Consider the following 21,105-nt stretch of genomic DNA (forward strand, 5'->3'; position numbering starts at 1 on the left):
CATATATATATATATATAATATAGACACACACATATATATATACACACATATATATATATATACACACACACATATATATATATATACACATATATATATATACATATACATACATACATATACATACATATACATACATATATATATATATATATATATATTATATATATATATATATATATATATATATATATATATATATATAACAACACACACATATATATATATATATATATATGTTTAGTGGATTATGGTCAAAAAAAAGTTTTGTGGATTTGGGAGAAAAAATCCCAAATAGTGTTGTATGATTAGGGATCCAGGGCTAACATCGTGCAACCATTTATCCTAATTTTTTATAATTTTTTACCAAAGATCCTGGATGTTTACAATTGATTTAATGTAAGGACTTGCTTTATATATAAGCAATTGCTCAGGCAAGATGGTATCGGACCAAACTTTTTGCCCTCAAGTTTGTAGATCCAAAAGTCGATCGATATTCAACACAATCATCTACATGATCATAGAAAATTATGTATAAATACACCCACATGATTGATGTATATTATATAAATATATATATAGTATATTATTATACATTGTTGATTTGTGTTACATGAATTATGATTAATTAGTGCTTAATTATGATATCATGTAGAGTAAAAAATCATAATTTAATATAATTGATGGGTTGTGGATGGTATTTGAATTGATTGATCATGCAAGAAATGTGGTGTGAAAAAAATATTCGTTGCAATGATGATACCATATCAAATTTGTAACAAACCAATCATAGTTTTATATTTCATCTATTTCATCAATTCCCATGAATTATCCCCACACTATCCCATGTATTTCACTCATTCCCCAATTGATTGGTTTGTTACAACGGTGACATGGTACACCATTGTAGTGAATATTTCTTCATGTGTGTATGCTGGTTCAGCTTGGATTAGGCTACGCATGTGTTTGGCCTACCACGGGCTGGAGCACGACTATGACTATTCTAATATCGAAAATTTAGATCATGACTTTAATATAATAGATGAGAAATGGGCAGCATTTAGATTAATTTCATGTAAGAAATATGGTGTATGTGTTAGGTCAACCTTGGACTAGAGTGCAGCATTATGTTTGGCCTACCACGAGCTGGAGCATCGTTGCAATTAGTCCAATACCAAAAAGATAAACATAATTTTTGCATAAGTTTAAGAGTGAAAAAATGAGAATATGTAGATTAATCGTCATATGAAATGTGGCGTATCAGCCATAGACTGAGATATAATATTACGATTGTCGGTCATGGGTGGAAGCGCGGTGTGTATTTGGCCTACCATGAGCTGAAACATAGTTGTGATTAATCTAGTACTAAAGTTAAATCAAGACAATAAACCTTGTCTAACTGAAGGATATTTGGACTAATTAACAAATGTAAAATGTAGTATTTGTGATATCAATTATAGGCTGAGATGCGATTGCCGACTATGAACAAAAATATGGTGTGTGTTTTGGTCTGCCATGGGTTAAAGCATAGGTGGGACTAGTCCAGTGCCAGAGTAATGATGCAATAATGATTCAACTATATTAAATGAATAATCAAAAATAACCTTATTGGATTATTATTGAATAGAATCATTGCTTGGGTGATATATGTGATATTTATTTCAAGACTTCTATCATGGTAATATCTATACAACTGAGTAGCTATATAGTTAAACTTAATATATTTGTTTTTATAGCTTATATATATACATTTGTAAGCATATACATTGATTCATTTAGCATTATTCAATTATTTGATTATTGATGTATGAATCTTCCTATTTTTCTATCGACTAAATATTAGCTTAAAGATATTTTATACTCGTGCTAGCATGAGTGTAGGAATTCTTATTAGATTGGAAAGCTCGTACTGCTATATTCAATTTTTTTCTGAGACACAAGATACTTAGTTCGGATAGATTGGATGAGAGATTCAAGTTTCAGAGCTATTAGTTCATTAGTTAGTATAATTTCTCATACCAATAAATATTGAATAATTATAATTGAACAAATTGATTATCTATCCGATATATTTGGTTATTTATTTATTTTTTAAAAATTTTGAAAATATTTAAGATTTATGTTCATCTTCGACCTAATATGATCTCTAAGGTGATGCTCTAGGATCCATGTGGCCATGTTACATGACTAAACCATATGATAGATTCAAAGCATGACAATATTATATTTATTAATATAATAATATAATATATTGAACTATATTATATTATATGATTATATTATGATAATAATATAGTATTGTCATATTATAAACATATAATATAATCTACTATAGTATTACTATATTATAATAATACAATCTAGAACAATAATATCTAATATTAAAAATATAATATAATCTACTATAATATTATTATATTATAATAATACAATCCAATATAATAATATAATATAATATCATATAATATAATAATCTATTATATTATAATCTATTATTACATTAGACTATAATGATATATTATATTGCATTACATGATAATAATATTATACAATATAATCATATTTTAATGTATAATAATATTTATATTATAAATATATAATATAATCTATTATATTATAATTTATTATGAGATTAGATTGTAATCCATTATATTATATTACATTATATGATAATAATAATATATATTATAATAAATATAATGTTATATTATATTATTCTCCACCGCATATTATGCAATATTTTTTATTATCATTTTATTATATTAAAAATACTTTCTTATTTTAATTATCAAATGTATGTTAAAGTTTCATGGTACTTTATAAATATGATTACTAAATAGTAAATATTTTTTTATAAAAACTTTACTTCTCGACAGCTCTACTTTCAAAAGCTTTATTACCAATAGCAATCTCAAATAATGCCTTAGTCATGTGGTTGGGGTTTGAATCTAATTGTACACATAGACATGTATTTAACTTCATAATTTACTCATTCACAAATATTTTATAGATAGGTCCATCACTTTTTGATAGAACCCTAGCAATTAGGACTAAAATCGAACTAGATATGGACCAGATACTAGTATATCCATATCTAATTTATTTTGTTTAATGAATACAACACGGATACGTATGTTAGTTAGGCATAAAAATTCATATGCATATTTGTTTTAAATAGATAAATATAAATTGAATACTAGAAGTATGGCTATAAATAGGGATTTAAGTTGGATAATTAAACTTTATGATAGTAGAATTAAATATATTACTAAGTGAATGATAACTCAAGCTAATAACATATTAATATGATCATTTATTTTTCTTAAAAGTTTATAAGTGTTATATAAAATTAAATAGATTATAAATAGAATCAAATATTTAGATATAAATCGGATAGTTATCTATCCATATCCATGTATATTTTTCTTTGACAAATATGGATATAAATACGAATGTTAGTCAGATACTTAAATTTCTATCTATATCCAGATAATTTTCTATATGAAAATAGATCTGGATAGATATTATCCAATTCACTTTCATTCTTACCAACAATTATTGAAACCTTGGTTCGTCTTAGATCTCCAAGCCCTCATAGACATAGCCATTCCCCCATCTGTTTGAAGGAATGACGTGGCCTTCTTCTCTAATCCGCAACAAGCTCTATCTCCGAGTAATTGATCCCTTTTCTTCTTTCTCTTCATGATGATTTCTCTCTATCTCTCTAGCTTTGAAGCTTGATCTATTGAATTTCATAAATTTGACAGATTTAAAAAACTTAGCTTGATTATACCCATCAATGACTTTTATTTTTTATTTTTTTTTTGAAGTAACAATCTTTATATCTAAATTTGTCTTCATTTAGATTCAGTCATGTTTGACCTCTCTCTCCATGTAAATCTCAATTATATTTCTCTTTTTTCTTTTAATCTTATTTCTGTATCTTTCATGGTACTTGACATTTCACTTTCAAGACAATTCCAATTTAGAGATTTTTTTTTTTTTTGCTTCTAGATGCTTCGACATTTAACATTAATATGGAAGTTTGTGACTTGATTATTAGTGGGTTGATTTCTGCAAACAAAACCATCTTAGGATATGTAGATGCCATAATGACTGACAAGATCATCGGCATTCTTTCTCTCATCATGTCTTTAAATTGATTGATATTGTGACATGTAGTAGAGGGCAAAATTTGGTGCAATGATAAGATTCTTCTATTATGACTTAGATGTCATGAGATCAAAATAAAGAGAGCCTCTCCGCCTACTAAGGTAAGACTGCATACATCAAACCTTTCCCGAATCTCATAGTGGTTGGAGCTTCATGCATTGGAATGCCCTTTTTTCACTGTCGCATATAGCCCCCTTCTTTCAACTAATTCATGTCTTTGCAATCCTGTATATTTTTTAGAAGTTTTAATGTGCATTCCTATCATTATTGATAGTTCATTTCATGCTGGGACTCTCTGTATTAACAAAAACCGTGCCTTTGACTGTCTTTGCTTCATAAAGTTGCATAGATTTGGTGGTCAGTATGCATCTGCCTTACCTTATCTTTAACTATCAGTTCTCAGCATGTTGCCATGATCCGGGGAAGTTAAACTAAAGTATTTTGTATTTGTGGACTGTGATGATTGTTTTGATGGAAATGTATCTGTGATGATTAGCATTATAAATTGATATGATATATCTAATGATATTCAATTCAGAGCCAATCTATAGATCAAAGAGGATATGCTTTCCTAGCTTAAACCATTTCTATATGCTGCAGAATTTGTCTTGAAGCATCTGAATTCTTTCTCATATTCATTTATCTCTTTTTAAAATCATCAAAAACTGCACATTGTTCAGGGAGAAATTTTGTTTGAAGTTGCAGATTGATATACTAAATTAAGGAAAGATATTCTAAAAGTAGCCATTTTCATCTCTTGTTTTGTTGACTATGGAACTGAGTATAATGTGAACTAAAAGAAGACAGACCTTTTCCTTTTTAGTTTTTATGCAGAAGCTCTGTGACTTGCATGATAGAAATTATCTTATCAGACTTTTGGATATCCTGCGTTCAGTCATTGTGGGACAGATGACCATGGCTAAGTCATCATGGTGCTTATTAGAAACTTTCTTATTTTATATTTATTTGCAGGATTAAAACACATGATTCTGGTTTTACGTTGTTAAGAATAAGACAACTTCATTTGTTTCAAATGACATGGTCCGCTGACTCATAATTTTGGTCTTGACTTGTTTCAGCAGCTACAATTAAATATGTTGGTGATTCTGGAGCTGTTATTGATGCATCTGAATTTTGAAACAAATTCAAGGATGCCAGCAAAAAATTTATTGTAACTTCTATTTCGTCCAAAATTATTGAAGCTGTAACTAGTCAACTTTAGGAAATTCTAGTGAATGTCACTTGAGAACATATCTTAAGGTGTCTTATTTATTTCTAGGTTTTTATGTTAAGCATCTATGGAGTTAGACTAAACATTTGTACTTTGTAAGTGGTGAATAAAAAATTTAGCAGGTGCAGGCATGTTTAAAACCCAAGACATACCCAACTTTCCTTGGAATTTGGACTTATCCCATATTAATTCAGATTTCTTAACCTATGAATCCAGTATGGGTTATAAACTAAAAACACGACCTCTTACTGGTTCAGATAATAACTTGATAAGAAACAATAAAGATTAGCTCAGAATTTTGGGTGCTACTCTTCAAACTTTCACCAAATTGAGCCGAACCGCCGATCAGATGAGTGAGACATGAATCTAATTCTTAAACGCAAGATCGATGCTATTAGAAATCCAAGACAAGCAGGTCCTGATGCTGGCCAAACCTGCTTGCATCCCTAAATATATCACATTAGGTTCCAAATTGTTTGGATGAACTCGCACATATTTGTTTGGATCCTTGTGAATGACATGATATGTTTATACTCCAAGAGTAAGAAGGTGGTCATAATCAAAAACATATTGCACCAAGATGTGATTGCTTGGAGCCACAAAGCCTTGTCTGGTTAGTTGCGATTTCCATATCAAATCTTTTCTTGGAAATTATTTCATAATCAAGAAGTTCCACCACTTGATGACTCCACAATATTCTTCACATGATGTTATTTTTTCCCACTAAGTGACCGAACATACAGCTAAACTGATATTCGAATTTTCATGGTTTATGGAATGGATCGAACAGGTTATAGGCTGGTCAACTTGACAATAAATCCCAACTCAGGCAGATCGAAATCGTTATCTGTCCTAATTCAAACCTGATCCAAACTTTCGTTTAATTTTGGTTGGATTAGGGTAGGAGAGATGTCTCTTGAAAAAAAAATTCATTTGATGCAGCTTTGTGAATTTTTTTGAATAGACATCCACATGATCAGACAAACTACCAAGGAAGCGAGTTTATAGCTAAACAAAATGCTAGACAAACATATTCTGCACCTTTGCTTTGATGGAACAAGCAACAGAGGCAATTCCCTAGAAAACCCATCCATCTACATTAAACATTTTTGCACAAGATCTACCAAAACCCCCAAGGTATTCAGTGTTTCTTAGCAGACTCAAAAACTCTTGGCCATCCAAGAAATAGAGGGGGAAAAAAACAAAGGAGAGAAGACTTAAAAACTCTAGGGTTTCCCCTCAAATTCAGAGCTACACTTCCCAAAGTACACAAAAGCCCTTGAAGGATCTTCCCCATGCTTCACATGCTGCGATTCATTAGGCCATTCACCACCACCAGACCCATGATAAGGGTACGGTCTATATTGGGTTCCACCATCAGAGTCAGGACATCATCACCCAGTAACATCCCTGACGTGGTTTGCTTCCTCTTTACCTGCCCCAGAACAGATGCATTTAGATTCACAGTCATCAATAGATTTGATCATAATAAGCACATAAACAATCCATTAAACTTAACACATCTCTTCACCTCTGCGACGACGAGCCCTGTAGAGATGTCTACAATCTTATAAGATGATTTGCTAGCCAACCCATCCATCTTATAACAGATGAGAGCACCTCCTGCACTCCAAACTTCACAAGATGGCTGCTCATCTCTCAAAATACTCCATGGTTTCTTGACCTTGAACCATGGCTTGTTTTCTTCATGCTGTGAACTGCAGCACCTATAGCCCTCCCATCTTCCAAAGACTCTAAATTTCTGCACAACAAGTAAAGAAAGAGAATCAATATAGCTCAAGTTTTTGAAACTTCTTTTACTACTGTTCATGGAACATGTTCATACTAGTTAAAATTTCAGCACCTTCCTGAGTATCTTGAATAAAACCCTGCCACCAAGATCCATGAGATAGACTTTGCCACTACACTTGCAGTCGTAATTGTCAACACGGTAAACAATGTTCCCCCTGGAGTCATAGACAGTGCAGCCATTGCCATTAAACATGAGCGACTTCATCCATATGGTGAAGACTTCTCTCTCAGAGCTTACATGGTCCAACAAGGAAGGAAGATGTAATGATGCTAAAGAAGGATGAACTTTTTCCATTAGGAGAGTAGAGTGAATTGCCCTCTCATTAGTGTCTCAGTAGAACTTATATACTTAATATATGGGTTACAGAAGCTTTATCACGTTAATTCATCACCACCACATACTATATGACTTCTTTTTCAGTTAATCGAAAGTGACGTGTTAGAAACCAAAACCAAGCATTAATATTTTTTTTGTTGGCTTCTTCTGACAATCATGTTTAAGGGCAAGATAAAATTTAGTTAATATTTGTTGATGCATGTTAAAGACTGCTTTAAGAAGAAAATGTTTACATTTGGCTGTGGATAGCTTCAAAGAGGACTCTCCATATTAAAATCTTCTTTGATGGGTGGGAGTTCACAGCATAAAAAAGGAAGATCAACTCATGATTGGATTACTTAAACCCACTTTAGCTGCTAGCACGCCTTGTGAATGTTTATTCTTAGCATGCCCCTTCAATAGAAAGAAAGCAAGAAAGATGAGATTTCAATATTCCCAAAACTTACCACCTTAGTCTGTTAAATTAGAGGTTCAATATTCCCTCGATAAAACTTAAGAGTTGAGGAATGCCGCAATTAAATCCATTGTATATTTGGCAAAACCTTATCTTTAGATTTATTATATCCCTCTAATTCTTGGCTGCTCCAATGTCACCCTCTATACATGACTGCCAAACTAGGCTTACATCTCTAACTATTATTTTAATGGTATTATTAGTGTTCTATATTCATTGTTTAAGCTTTGAAGGAGAAGACCAGAAGTAGCAATATTTTGTAATAAGCTAAGCATACACTTGACTGCATAGATAATAAGTGTGAGTTATATTGCATGTAACAATTGGTCGTGACCTGAGAAGTGCAAAGCCGTCCCATTAGCTCCATAGATTCCCTTTGCTTGTAATTTATGCCGTCCATCTCTTGTTTAACCAACACGTAGCATGAACTAGTAATGGAGTAGGGCCTCAAGTCCCATCGAATTGAGGGGAACACAGAATTATCTAATTATCTTACCATCAATTTTTGCCATAAAATTGATTGCAGCTATGTTTTATGATCTTCATAAAAAAAAAAAAAAAGTTATGTTTTATGATCTTCTCAATTAGTTGATAATGCTCGAGTGTTTCAAGTCAACTGCTGAGCAGCAAAAATGATTGAATAATTGAAACATAATTTGGATAATTACCAGCTGATTGAGAGTTATTCAACTGATTAGCTACGCATTCTTCTAAATCTAGGAATATCTTTAAGGTAATTTATTTTTGTGCTAATTGCTTCAGATTCTTTTTTTCCCTCAAGCATTCTCATTTAAGAGTTCATTTCATGGGAGTCTTCATATTAGCTACCAGTTTGTAGCTTGCATTAAACTAGCAGAATCCTGCCGACACATCAGTTTAGAATAATCTCTTTTGTCGAACATACATATTTAACCAAGATATTGCTGTTCCACCAATAGTAACAACTGGGTCCTCCTGGGGTACAGAGTTGTTAGAGCTTGTGCTAGCTTGAGCACATCTTTAAGAATAAAACCATTCAGAATGAGTCATTTCTCCCTCCCTGCCACGTCACTGATATACACAAATCTATGGGTGAATTTGACATCCTAAATTGAACCAGTTCAGGAGAAAAACAGAAGGCTATCATCCGCCATTGCTGCTCGCTAGGAATTGGAAAGCACATGTTTATGGTGTTTTAAAACTGAACTAGAACTTGTCTGCACCAATAAAGAAGTTAAAAAGGTCGGCCAAGTCCACTTTGGATTAAAAGAAAGAGCAAAATGTGGATTTTAAAATTCTATAAACCTTCTTCAGTCAGTGTCATTCCTAGGCCCACACTTGAATGCCATTCTTTTTAACTGCTGAGCACTTTTTCCCTGGCTACCGCTGCCTTAGGTTTGGATAGCTCTTCCATAAAATACCATATCCAGGGCTATGTAGACCACCATTAAGGAAGATGATATGCCTCAGGCCATTTGGCCAATGCCAAGCAATATTAAATGACTCCAAAGTAAAACAGAGTCTCCAGCCTTTCTGACACAATGACGACAGCTTGATGAAGATCTATAATTTATTTTGTATTGTGGTGCACAATAGCACATTTCGAATGCAAAAATTTGGTAAAATGGGCAAGCTTTTTTCCGGCGCAAGTCATCCTTTTCCATTCACTAATATGAGGGAAGATTTGATAGTACTGCTAGCATAATTCGGCCTTTTACAATGTTATGTGGTGATCTTAGAGTCAGGACATGTCATGCATATTTGGGTTCTTGGACAATGGCCATGTCGCTGATATCTACTTGCCTATTTATTTTTTATTTTCATTTTTTATTACAAAGTTCAGCTAATCTATATCTCTAGCATTGCAACACATACTCCCTTGAGACCATCATCTATGTCCCATTATAAACAGTTAAACACATTTTTATTCCTAATTAGCATACTTTAGCGAAAGAGATAATGAGATTAATTGATTCCTGTTGTACTTTGAATCAGCCTCATGCATCATGCATGCTGAATGCAAACAAGTATTAGGTTAATCAAGAAAAATGGAGCACTTGTTGTCCTATCAAGCTATAAAATGCTATTAGACATGTGGGATCCATATAACTAATTCAAGAGAAAGGAATTGTTTGATTGGCTACAGTCCAAGAGGAGGAGGATATTTTCTCTTGTTCGATCCTATCATTGTTTTATATTTGACATTAGACATTTATGGAGTTATTTTAATGGATCTCGAGTGATAAATAAACTTTTTTGTTTTCCAAAATGCTTCAAACCATGTTAGATGTTAAGATGTATGAAGATACAGGCAGAAACTAGGAGATCATGCTACCAATCATTTTAACCTGCAACAACAAGTAGACAAATTGGATCCATTATAATTATTCTAATACTAAGATTTTTTCCTAAATTCAGATACTTCTTTATCACAGATTGAATCCTTATGCACCACTACAGCTTCACCTCTTTCTAAGCTAGAGCCTTGGCTGATTTCAATAGACCTTAAAGTATGGAAAAAGTTTAGCATTAGAGTTTGGAAGGACTGCATAGGCCACAGAGTTCGGAGCATATAAAAAACCAGAAATCAATACTGCACTTTAGAAAAAAGCTATACCTTACCCTTTATTTGGTACAAGGATGGATGGAAAGAAGGATGGGTGGATCTTTCATCCATCCTTTCATATGTTTGGTGAAATATGTAAGAATGGATAGAAATGATTTTCCCCTCTATTTTGTATAGGAGGAATGAAAGAAAGGATGGATGGATGATATTTATATAACATTTTTACTAGACTATCCTTTGATAAAAATATTACTATTATTAATTTATAATACTTATTTATACTAAAAATAAATAATATATAAATTTATAATCATTGTAATCTATAATTATATAAAATATTATATAAATATTTAATTTATTTTAATTTAATAAATAATTTTATAAATTATATATTAATTAATTATATATTAATTATACAAATAACTAATTAAATAATTTTAATTAAAAATAATAAATAAAAATAGAAAATAGAAGATAATTTTAATTATTTAATTATAATTATAAAAATTATGTATTAAAATTAACATATTTAGTAATAAAATTTAGTAGTATATGATTAATAGTGTGTGTGTAATGTGAATGAAAAAATGAAGAAATATTATAGTTTTATCAAAAAATTAATGAGGAATAATTTTATCACTATAAAAATTCACCCATCAATGTCCATCCATCCTTCTTTGCATCTTCCTAATTTGGGAGGATGTAAATTAATGGACCAGGATGGATGGACAACTCTCTTTTTTCATCCATTCTTCCTGTAATTTTTTGAACCCCAACCATCCATCCTTCTACCTCATCCATCTATCCTCTCGTAACCCCAACCAAATAATTCATCTTTTTGATACGCTTGAGCCTTTGGCCCCAATAGTTGATGGTCAGTAGACAATTCCTTTTCTCTTAATCTTGTTCAGGAATGAGGATGACTTATGGAAAACGATCATTATTAGTAATGCTCTTCAAGTACTCCAACTCACAATTGGAGATCATTATTAGTAAGGTTCCCAATTTTTTGAGATTCTGGAGAGATGATGGTGCACTCACTGTTGAGCACATAGTTGTTAGTCAAATATGAAGAAGCCAAGAATAATGATTTCCTTAAGTTCTTTGCAAGCTCCCGACTTAGGTCTCCCTTCGTGCTATATCAAATTGTCAATTTACCCCTAATTCCATCCATGTTTGACAGGATCTGAAAATTTATTTTCATGTCATTCTATAGAATGGAACCTAAAGTCTTGGTACAAAATTTAACTAGATTAACATAACAACCTGATGAGTTGGTAGAGAAGTATATGACTAGATCTAGATAGGCAAGGAATAGTTGTTATGCTTTGCTCTAAAAAGCCGAGGATGTTAAAATTGCACAGAATGATCTTAAGCTTGCATGTATTCATAGGCATTGCATCCCATGTGCAAATGAGAAGCTGATACACCGGTGAGCCAACAGCGTGAGGCAATGTTGAACTTCGTCAGGTTGACAGTATCCCCGCATCCTCCACGCGCCTGGGGGTGTCAGGCGTCAGCATGGCAGCCTCCTGCAGCTGTAATTCCCCCTATATGTACATATTCGAAGAGGAACCGGGATATCGGTCTGTTCACTTTAAAAAACCAATGATAAGGCATCCAAATTGCAGATTCATATCATGATCTGCACTCTAAAAATACTTAGCAAGTAAAATTTATATATTTTTGAGGTCTATAACCTATGTCTCTAACCAATACAAAAAGAAAAAGATATCAACTATTCCTGCATAACAAAATATATAATAAGGTACATAATTGTAAATCCACCATGAGCATCTTAGACCATGGATAGATTTAAATTCCCGAAGTTTTGATGATCAAATTACCATAAAGCATAGTATCAAAGTACTAAGATTTTCCATTTTGATGCATTCTTGATAATTAGATTAGATACCAAAGATGACAATTTTAACCAACCTATCGGATACCCGGCTTTGGCTTGATCCAATCCAAATGAGACAATCTGATATATCTTTAAATCCTTCTTTCAAAATTATAATTATTTTATAATATTTGCACGATGAGTTTTGTATCCGATCAGATTTTTTTTATCCATCCAACCCAACTTGCACATCTATTTGACTCGACCTAAGCCATACTTGACCCCAGCGATTCCTAGATACCACTAAAATATATACATTTTACTTTATTTTGTTATAATGCAGATCATAACCACTAGTTTAATGGTGAATTTGGATGGCCAATTATTGACTTTAAAACAGAGCAAACAAGTCCGATCCAACAGCGTCCCTTGATGATCCGCCTGTTTGTACACTCACATGTGGACCTGGATATTGTTGATCCGGGAGCTGCCTCATAGAGTATATCTCCAAGGTCAAGGCAAAGCAAATCCAGAATTTCAGCTTGATTAAGGTGTCTTGGAGCGCACAACATGATCTCTATATTAGCATCTTTGTATATAATTATGCTCCACTTACTATATAGTTCTATTTGAAAATGGAGCGGATTTAGCCGGGAGCTTCATTTCAGAGCAGAGCTCCAAAGGTAAGCTAGAGCATACCTAGCGTCCCAGCTTGGATTAAGGTGCCTTGGATTGCTCAACCAATCGACCTACAGTCCAACCAGATCGGAAATTGGTCACACTTGGACGTATACTAGGCCATCAGACATAGCAGAAACAAACTCACCATCCGCTGGGTTTGTCATGAAGTTTAACCCAGCTAAAGCTACATTACTAGGATGCAGGTGTTCCAATTATCACCGATCTAATGGTTGAGCCCTTAATGTATTTACCTGTACCAAGATTAAATTGCTCTATATTCCTCAAAATACCTCTCAGTATTTGTATTTTCTGATAAGAACTGATGCTTTTATCTAGATTCATGTCATTTCAAAAAAAGATAGATAAACAGGGTTGTACTTCTTGTACATGATTATATTCATAGACACACCGCCCATGGATATAAGCAGATTATTATTACATTTATACGCTAAAAGATTATAAGGAAAAACATTTACATCAAGTTTAATCTAGTCCGGGCAAGCAAATTACCAGGACTAGATCACAACAAAGAGCAGCTTGCGACATTTATCTAAAATAAGTTAATTTGATATAATTAAAATTGATCAACGAGTCACGCATATGTTACATTAATAATTTGAAGAAGAGCACTGCCTTTACTGATCCCCAATCTCCCTGAACTTCAACAGAAGAGCTAGAATGAAAAAGGGAAAAAAGGAAAAAAAAATGGAAGATGGGGAACTGTACAAATAGATGCTTCCGCTACATGAAGTAGCTGAGTGCACTTTTCTTCCTGGATCCACCTTCTCCATAAAGATCGTTCCATTGGAGTAGCTCACTCATATTTGTGGATTCAGATGATACACTTGCACACACCTAGATGACCATCCCACTGACTTGATTAATTTTCTTAACAAAAATGTACAGGTTCAACATTTATGCAGTTGCAAAAATATGCAGAGTAGCTGCTCTGCAAAGTCATCTTCAAACAGTCTTAAGTTCAGTTCATCTTATTACTAGTGTCAAGCATGCATGATGGATGTGGCTGTGAAGGAGACAAACTGTAGAAATGTCGAATGTTGCGATATCCCTTGAGTTGTCCTAATTTATTTCGCAGTTCAGTAACCTTTGAAAAGATGGAGACATAAATAAGGATGGAATCCTACCCCAGGAGTTCACAAATAATAGGTAAGTGTATGTGGCCAACAATCAATAATTAATAAAAGTAATTAATATCTTTGACCAATTTTATTCTATTTCTACTAAGTTGAATGTAGAAAAACGATGTCAACCATACAATGGATGAAACTTCAACCCCACTGTTATAGATGAACAGTATTTAAAACCCGGAACAGATCAGTCAGCTGAACAGGTTGAACCACCAACAGCTAGGTTTGCAGCCCGGGTAGGTATCCAAACCCAGTTTTTCTCAAAACCACCCTATTCTGAGAAAACCGTAGGAACCACAAGCTAAACCAGTGATCCACTCGAGCCAGATGGATTTCATGCAAACCGGCAAGAGTTTTAGTGCTGATCTTGGTTTAGAGACAGAATTAGGGTTCAATGCTGATGCCCTCATTCCTCCACGACCTCTTCCTTTTCTTCTGTTTCCTGCACACTGCTGGCAGTTGGTGAGTGGTGCACAACTGGCACATGGTGGACCAACAGATACTGGAGGTCTCTCCAATCTCTTTTCTCAGCAAATGCTGGAGGTGGCATCGCTGTCACAGTATCTCCTCTCTCTGTCCCTTCCCATAATCCTCCTATCTCCCACTCCCTACTACCCCGTCATTGTCCGACCCACCCAGCAACAACTATAGTTAGCGGCCTCCCTGTGCTCTCTCTCTCAATCACTTTCTTTCTGTCTTTTCCTGCACCTCTAGTCTTGCAGAAGCAAGCCTATGGCTGTGCTTTCCTTGTTTCTCCTGTTAATTCATTCCCATATTCCTTAGATCACTTTTAAACATGATATTCTAGTCCACTCAATGAATTGTGATAAGTTTGTAGCATTAATTTACATTTAAGATTGTGTGCGACCACTAACTGACCGAATTTTGTAGCATTGCTTCGCACTTGAGAATTTTTCCACACACACACACACCCACAAAAAAGAGAATCCATTCAACATTTGGCCAAAAAATAATAATAATAATAAATTTTTCTTCTGTTTTTCAGATTTTTTTTTTTTTAAAGTCTCAGAGAGTGAAAAAAGCTGAGAAACTGAGATCACAAAAATTAATCTTCATAACTTATTACAAATCTTAGTAGGTTTCTTTTATAATTGACTCATAATTATCTTTTAGATAACTTATGCATTATCTTGATGTGATTACAGAAATTTGAGAATAGTAGAAAGTAAAAATAATTCAGACATACTTGAATTTTTTTCAAGATATATAATATTTATTTTTATAAAAATAATCAATAATTAATATATTTATTACCTCATCTTGATGTCATGGTTCAATTCCCGTTAACCCGCTGGTTGAACCAGTGACCCATCTCTTGATCCCTTCTTTAATTTGATAAAAACTCAGGTTTTTAAAATGCTGAAGATAACAAACAAGGCCCCTTGTCCAAAATTGGAGATTATAAAAAAAAAAAAAGGACATCTACAGTAGTCATGCAGAGGCTATATTATGCAATCTTCTTAAAAAAATGTATTTTCTTTTGAGATTAGAGGGTTCAATCCTATATTTTACCCTCTTACCAACCCCACCGTCAAAGGTCAATGCCCACCCAAATCTAACCTCACCCTCTTGCCCAAGTGGCAAGTGGTGATACCATAAAATATTAACTTGAAATCCTCCCTGCAATCAGCAAAGCATAGACATGCGCTGATGTTTAATAGACATTGTATGGCCAAAGTTATATGTCCACACTTAACTCCGCCTATGCTATAGACATATCCTCTCAACATAAATCCATACAAGAAAATCGATAGGGCATTCCCCATCAATGATATGTTGTAACAGATCTCAGGTATAATGAAAAGTACAGCAACGATTAACAAGGACATTTCCTAGAAGCGACGCACCAAATTGGCACCTGGATGTGCTGAGAAGCAGGCAAGGATTTTCATACTCTAATAGATGGATGTGAGTCAAGAAGGTGGTATTAGAAAGTAGGATATGTTTAGCAAATTGAAATATTGGATAAATTAATAGACTTAATAGATACAATGGCAAAGAGGAAAGTTAACATAATTTCCCTGCAAGAGACTGAATACATAGGAGAAAAGGCAAAGTTTGTAAGAAGTTATATAATTTAGTATATTGGGAAAGATTAGCATAAAAGTAAGTGGGAATTAATATAGAGGAGTTTTATGAGATTAGAAGATAAAATAATTTTGATAAATTAGTGTTAGGAGAGGAGTCAATTAATATCATTGATACTTATGCTCCTCAAATAGGATTAGATGATGCTACAAAGCTACGCTTTTGGGAAGACATGGATATACTAATTCAAGAGATTCCTAATAGAGACAAGATATTTACCGGAGGAGATTTGAATGGGCACATGGGGAAGAACAATATAGGTTTTGAAAGAGAACATGAAGGTTACAGTTTTGGAGATAAAAATGAGGAAGAGATATTATGGAGTTCTCAATGGCATATAACCTAGTTTTAGCTGACACTTGATTTAAAATGAAGGAATTCACTCAATAATATAAAAGTAGGCATTATACTAGTGAAATACATTTCTTCTACTAGAAAGAACGATCAACTTTTGTGTGAAAATTGTAAGGTTATACAGGTAAGAGTTTAACCATTGAAAGTTGGGAGGTTGTGAAGAAAGAATGTTGAAAAAAATTGCATATAATAGCAAAATCAATAGTATTAAGAAAATGACTATAAAGGTATTACAAGAATCGAAGAAAAAAGGATCATATAGAAGACTATCTAAACATAGGAATAGAAAAACATATAAAAGCGGTAAGATGGCCAAGAAATAAGTCAAGAAGACGGTATAAATTTAAAACTGATGAAGGGTTGTAATTTAAATAAGAAACAAAATATGGAGAGAAAATATTTATTAAGATTGCAAAAATAATAGAAAGGAAAATTATAGGCTTAGGTTAAATGCAGCAAAATGAAAACAAAAAAGTTTTGGTTGAGGACAAGATCAACAAAAGATGGAGAAGTTATTTTGATAAACTATTAAATAAAAATCATTTAAACAATTTAGACTGCCTCACTCACTCCATTAAGAACAAAAATATTTGAGCTTACATGTAAAATTAGAGTATCTGAGATAATAGAGACAATAAAAAAAGATGAACATAGAAAAAGCGATTGAATTCATATTAAGGTTTGAAGGTGTTCAGGTGATATGGACATAACTTGGTTCACTAATTTGTTTTATAACATTTTAAAAATCAAAAAGATGTCCGAAACATGGAGGAAGAGCACTCTATTACTGATTTATAAGAATAAAAAGCAATATTCAAAATTGTTCTAATTATCATGATATTAAACTCCCGAAGCATACTGCCAAATCTTGGGGTAAAGCGATTAAGGACAGATCGAGGTGCGAAATAAAAATATCAGAGAACAAATTTGGTTTATGCCAGGATTTGCTCCTCTGAAAGTTAATAAAAGAAAACAGAGAAGAGACAAGGTCTTCATAAGATTTTAATAAATTTACAGAAATATATGATAGAACCCATTGAGAAATCTTATGGTGGGTGTTAGAAGAGAAATAAGTTTCTATATAGTAATGTAATTAAGGACATATATAATGGAGCAGTAATTAGTGTGAGAACTACCAGCGAGTTTCCAATCATAATAGATTTACACCAAGGATCTATCCTAAATCCTTGCTTTTTATACTGGTTATGGATGAGCTTACTAGACAGATTGAGGATGATATTCCTTGGTATATGCTATTTGCAAAAGATAAAAGTTCTTGTCGATGAAACTAAGGCTGACATTAATCTTAAGTTTGAATTATGAACTGCATTAGAATCTAAGCATTCTATGCTAGATGTAACCAAGAAATAATATATAGAAAATGTAGTATTGGTAAAAACAGAAATAGAGATAAAGTGCAAACTGAGGATCATGAAATTTCTAAGAGTAATCATTTTTGATATTTAGGATCAATTACTCATAAGAGAATATGAAGAGGATCCATAGGATTGACGTAGGTTGGATAAAATGGAGTTCAACAGGGATATTATATATCCGTAGGAAGTCATTCACAAATCACAAAAGGTAGAGGAAGCATCAATTGAGGATAAATTGAGAGAAGGATGACTTCAATAGTTCGGACATCTTCCATATGGCATGGCAGATGTGTCATATGAATGAATAATTTGATACATGTAAAAAGAAAGAGGGGCAGAAGTAAACCACAAATCCCATCGGATGAAGTGGCAATGAAGAATTTGATGTCTCTAGACATTTCAAAAAGTGCGGCCCTAAACAGTGGAATGGAGGAAAAGACTCATGTAGCTGATCCAAACTAATTTGGGATTAAGGATGAGTAGAATTGAGTAGCATGGCAATAATTAAATTCTACATCAAGGCAAATAATTAGAGCAGCACGAACAAAAAGGGACATGATATAGTAGGAACAAAGACAACATCAAGTCAATGAATATTGTACGAATCAGGATGTTGGGCTAACAGAGGGTCTCCACACATGACACAAGTAAAATCAAAATAAGAATGTTGTAGACGAAAGAGGGGCAGAAGTAAACCACAAATCCCATCGGATGAAGTGGCAATGAAGAATTTGATGTCTCTAGACATTTCAAAAAGTGCGGCCCTAAACAGTAGAATGGAGGAAAAGACTCATGTAGCTGATCCAAACTAATTTGGGATTAAGGATGAGTAGAATTGAGTAGCATGGCAATAATTAAATTCTACATCAAGGCAAATAATTAGAGCAGCACGAACAAAAAGGGACATGATATAGTAGGAACAAAGACAACATCAAGTCAATGAATATTGTACGAATCAGGATGTTGGGCTAACAGGGGGTCTCCACACATGACACAAGTAAAATCAAAATAAGAATGTTATAGACGAAAGTAAAACAAGGATAGTGCTTAATGGAAAAAAGGAGGATAGGAATTTATATTGTACTACATGAACATTTTAAAGTATGCACGACAAGATGCTAGAACAATTTGAATTGAAAATAATGAAATAAACATGCGTGAAGAAATGGACTCTTTGAGTTCATGATGGAAGGGAGGAGAAGGCATACATAAAAAGCAGATAAAGAACCACACAAGGATTAATTTCTGAAGTGATTGAGCATGTAACAAGTAGCCCAAGTTAAGATTATGAAGCATCGTTAATGGATGGCACAAAATTGATAGCATAAGCTTATAGGTCATCGTTGTGCAAATGAAAACATTGTTATGCAGGGATCAAAAACCTGTAAAAAAGAGAAAAGAAAAGCACCTGCTCATGTGCATATTTCAAGTCATCCATGTTTAGAGCACGAATGTCCTCGCTACCACGCAAAGGAGGTAAAGGCCTGTCCTCTGTTAATGCCAAACTTCTCTCCTGCAGGAGGAAATAATAAACAGAAACAGTTTACACAAATAATGTTGGTAGGGACTACTGATAAATACGGCTACAAAATTCAAAAAAAATCACTAGAGGAAGTTCACATTTGACTATCAAGAAGGATAGCAAAAATAATTTCAACCACATTCTATTCTAATTAAAAACTAGCCTAGGTGTCTGTGCATGTGTGTGCAAAGCGGACCTGCATGTTATATGCATGTACCTGTTCATGTAACCAACCACGTATTCACATATTATTCCACTTCCATTATTAAATTCAACTCCTTTGAGCTGCAAAAGTTGATGCTTCAATTGGTTGGCAACCAGTCATGATGTGCACCATGACAACCATGATAGAAGTGCTTATGAAGGGGGGAAAAGGTGAATTTACCAAAGGGTAGATGGGACAGAGCAAATCCATCCTGAACCATCTGGCCAGAATCTGGGTGTGCCTAGATTCATGTCTAGGCACTATATCTAGGCAAGGTCCCAATTTCTAGGTCTGATAAATTTCCAAGCTATGTTTAGGAAAGCTCAAAAAGGCAGGCCTGACGTAATCTACCTAGCCGCTTTCTTAAAAAACATTAAAAAAATTTAAATGCTATAAATATCATACCTCCCGTGTGTGCATTCGGTTTTTTCAGTTCAAACTAAACCAAAGTTCTGAAAAACCAAACTTCTGAATTTGCATTTTGTAGAACCAAAAACCGAACTGAAGTAGTCTAAAACCGAACAAACCAAACCAAAATAATTTCGGTTCGGTTCGGTCCACTAATTCGGTTTTGGACTTCTCACGGTGGTTGACCAGTGGTGGAACAACACGGTCCAACTGGACCTGATTCAAGTAATACTTAGACCATGTCTAAATATTAAACCTAAGGGAATGAGATAATTTTGGTTTTTGGTTAACCGAAGTTATCAATTAAATACCAAACACCGAACCGGTTAAAAAACTTCAGTTTGGTTTTAAACCGAAACCAAAATTTTCAGGAGAAAACCCAAACCAAACACCAAAATAATTAACGGTTTGGTTCGGTTTTCAGCTAACCAAACCATTTACACACTCCTACTTCCCCTCCCCCATCCTGAATACAAACAATCTCATCTCTCCACTCCTCCATCCCTCTTCCTTGAAAAACTACAAACCAGACAACAACCTCTGCAGTGCTGCTACCAATTCCTTTCCCTCTCCCAACCCCATTTGTCACTCCTCCCACCTTCCCCCTAGCTGCAAGACAAACTGCATCATCCCTTAACCTCAAATCAGGTCTCATAATGACTGGCTTCATCATCATCCCTGCCCTCCCTCCATTGCAGCCACTGAAGAGAAACTAAGTTTAGCCCTACTACGATAATTAGGGTCTGGCCAGCATGATCTCAGTCTTGGAGTAGTATACCAGCTAGGCTAGGCTTATGCTGGAAGCTTGTGCCCACCACTGGGCAGGGCCAGGTATGGGCCTCATTTCAACCCTTGCACTTAAGCCCCGCCTGATAAATCTCCAATGCTAGAAACTTCTACTTAAGG

The 21,105-nt window shown here is 33.7% G+C and overlaps 2 protein-coding genes across 3 annotated transcripts in view; both read right to left on the minus strand.

Moving 5' to 3' along the window:
* Positions 1-6,406: 6,406 nt before the first annotated feature.
* On the minus strand, positions 6,407-8,529 carry LOC105045287 (protein LURP-one-related 11-like). Its single transcript, XM_010923516.4, has 3 exons — positions 7,270-8,529; positions 6,937-7,167; positions 6,407-6,840 (listed from the first exon to the last, which is right to left on the minus strand). The coding sequence occupies exons 1-3, from the start codon at positions 7,510-7,512 to the stop codon at positions 6,706-6,708; spliced, it is 609 nt and encodes a 202-aa protein (XP_010921818.4). The 5' UTR covers positions 7,513-8,529; the 3' UTR covers positions 6,407-6,705.
* A 3,525-nt stretch (positions 8,530-12,054) lies between these two features.
* The window catches only part of LOC105045286 (uncharacterized), a 32,283-nt gene continuing 23,232 nt past the window's right edge, over positions 12,055-21,105 (minus strand). Inside the window, exons 27-28 of one of the 2 annotated variants that reach the window (XM_073257793.1) lie at positions 19,473-19,577; positions 12,055-12,141 (exon numbers count right to left, since the gene is read on the minus strand). In XM_073257793.1, the coding sequence (XP_073113894.1) occupies positions 12,070-12,141; positions 19,473-19,577 (177 nt within the window). In that variant the 3' untranslated portion in view covers positions 12,055-12,069. Of the gene's footprint in view, positions 12,142-13,622; positions 13,933-19,472; positions 19,578-21,105 lie in introns of those variants that run through there. The other variant, XM_010923515.4, reaches the window with a different exon arrangement.

This window comes from Elaeis guineensis, chromosome 5 (genome assembly GCF_000442705.2).
Source record: "Elaeis guineensis isolate ETL-2024a chromosome 5, EG11, whole genome shotgun sequence".
NCBI classification, from domain to species: Eukaryota; Viridiplantae; Streptophyta; class Magnoliopsida; order Arecales; family Arecaceae; genus Elaeis; species Elaeis guineensis.

What these genes read in the sequence shown, in the direction of transcription:
- LOC105045287 (XM_010923516.4), bottom strand. Translation starts at nt 7,512, where the DNA reads ATGGAAAAAGTTCATCCTTCTTTAGCATCATTACATCTTCCTTCCTTG. An exon ending in TATTCAAGATACTCAGGAAG is followed by an intron (nt 7,168 to 7,269) that starts GTGCTGAAATTT and finishes CTTGTTGTGCAG; the next exon opens with AAATTTAGAGTCTTTGGAAG. An exon ending in CAGGGCTCGTCGTCGCAGAG is followed by an intron (nt 6,841 to 6,936) that starts GTGAAGAGATGT and finishes GTTCTGGGGCAG; the next exon opens with GTAAAGAGGAAGCAAACCAC.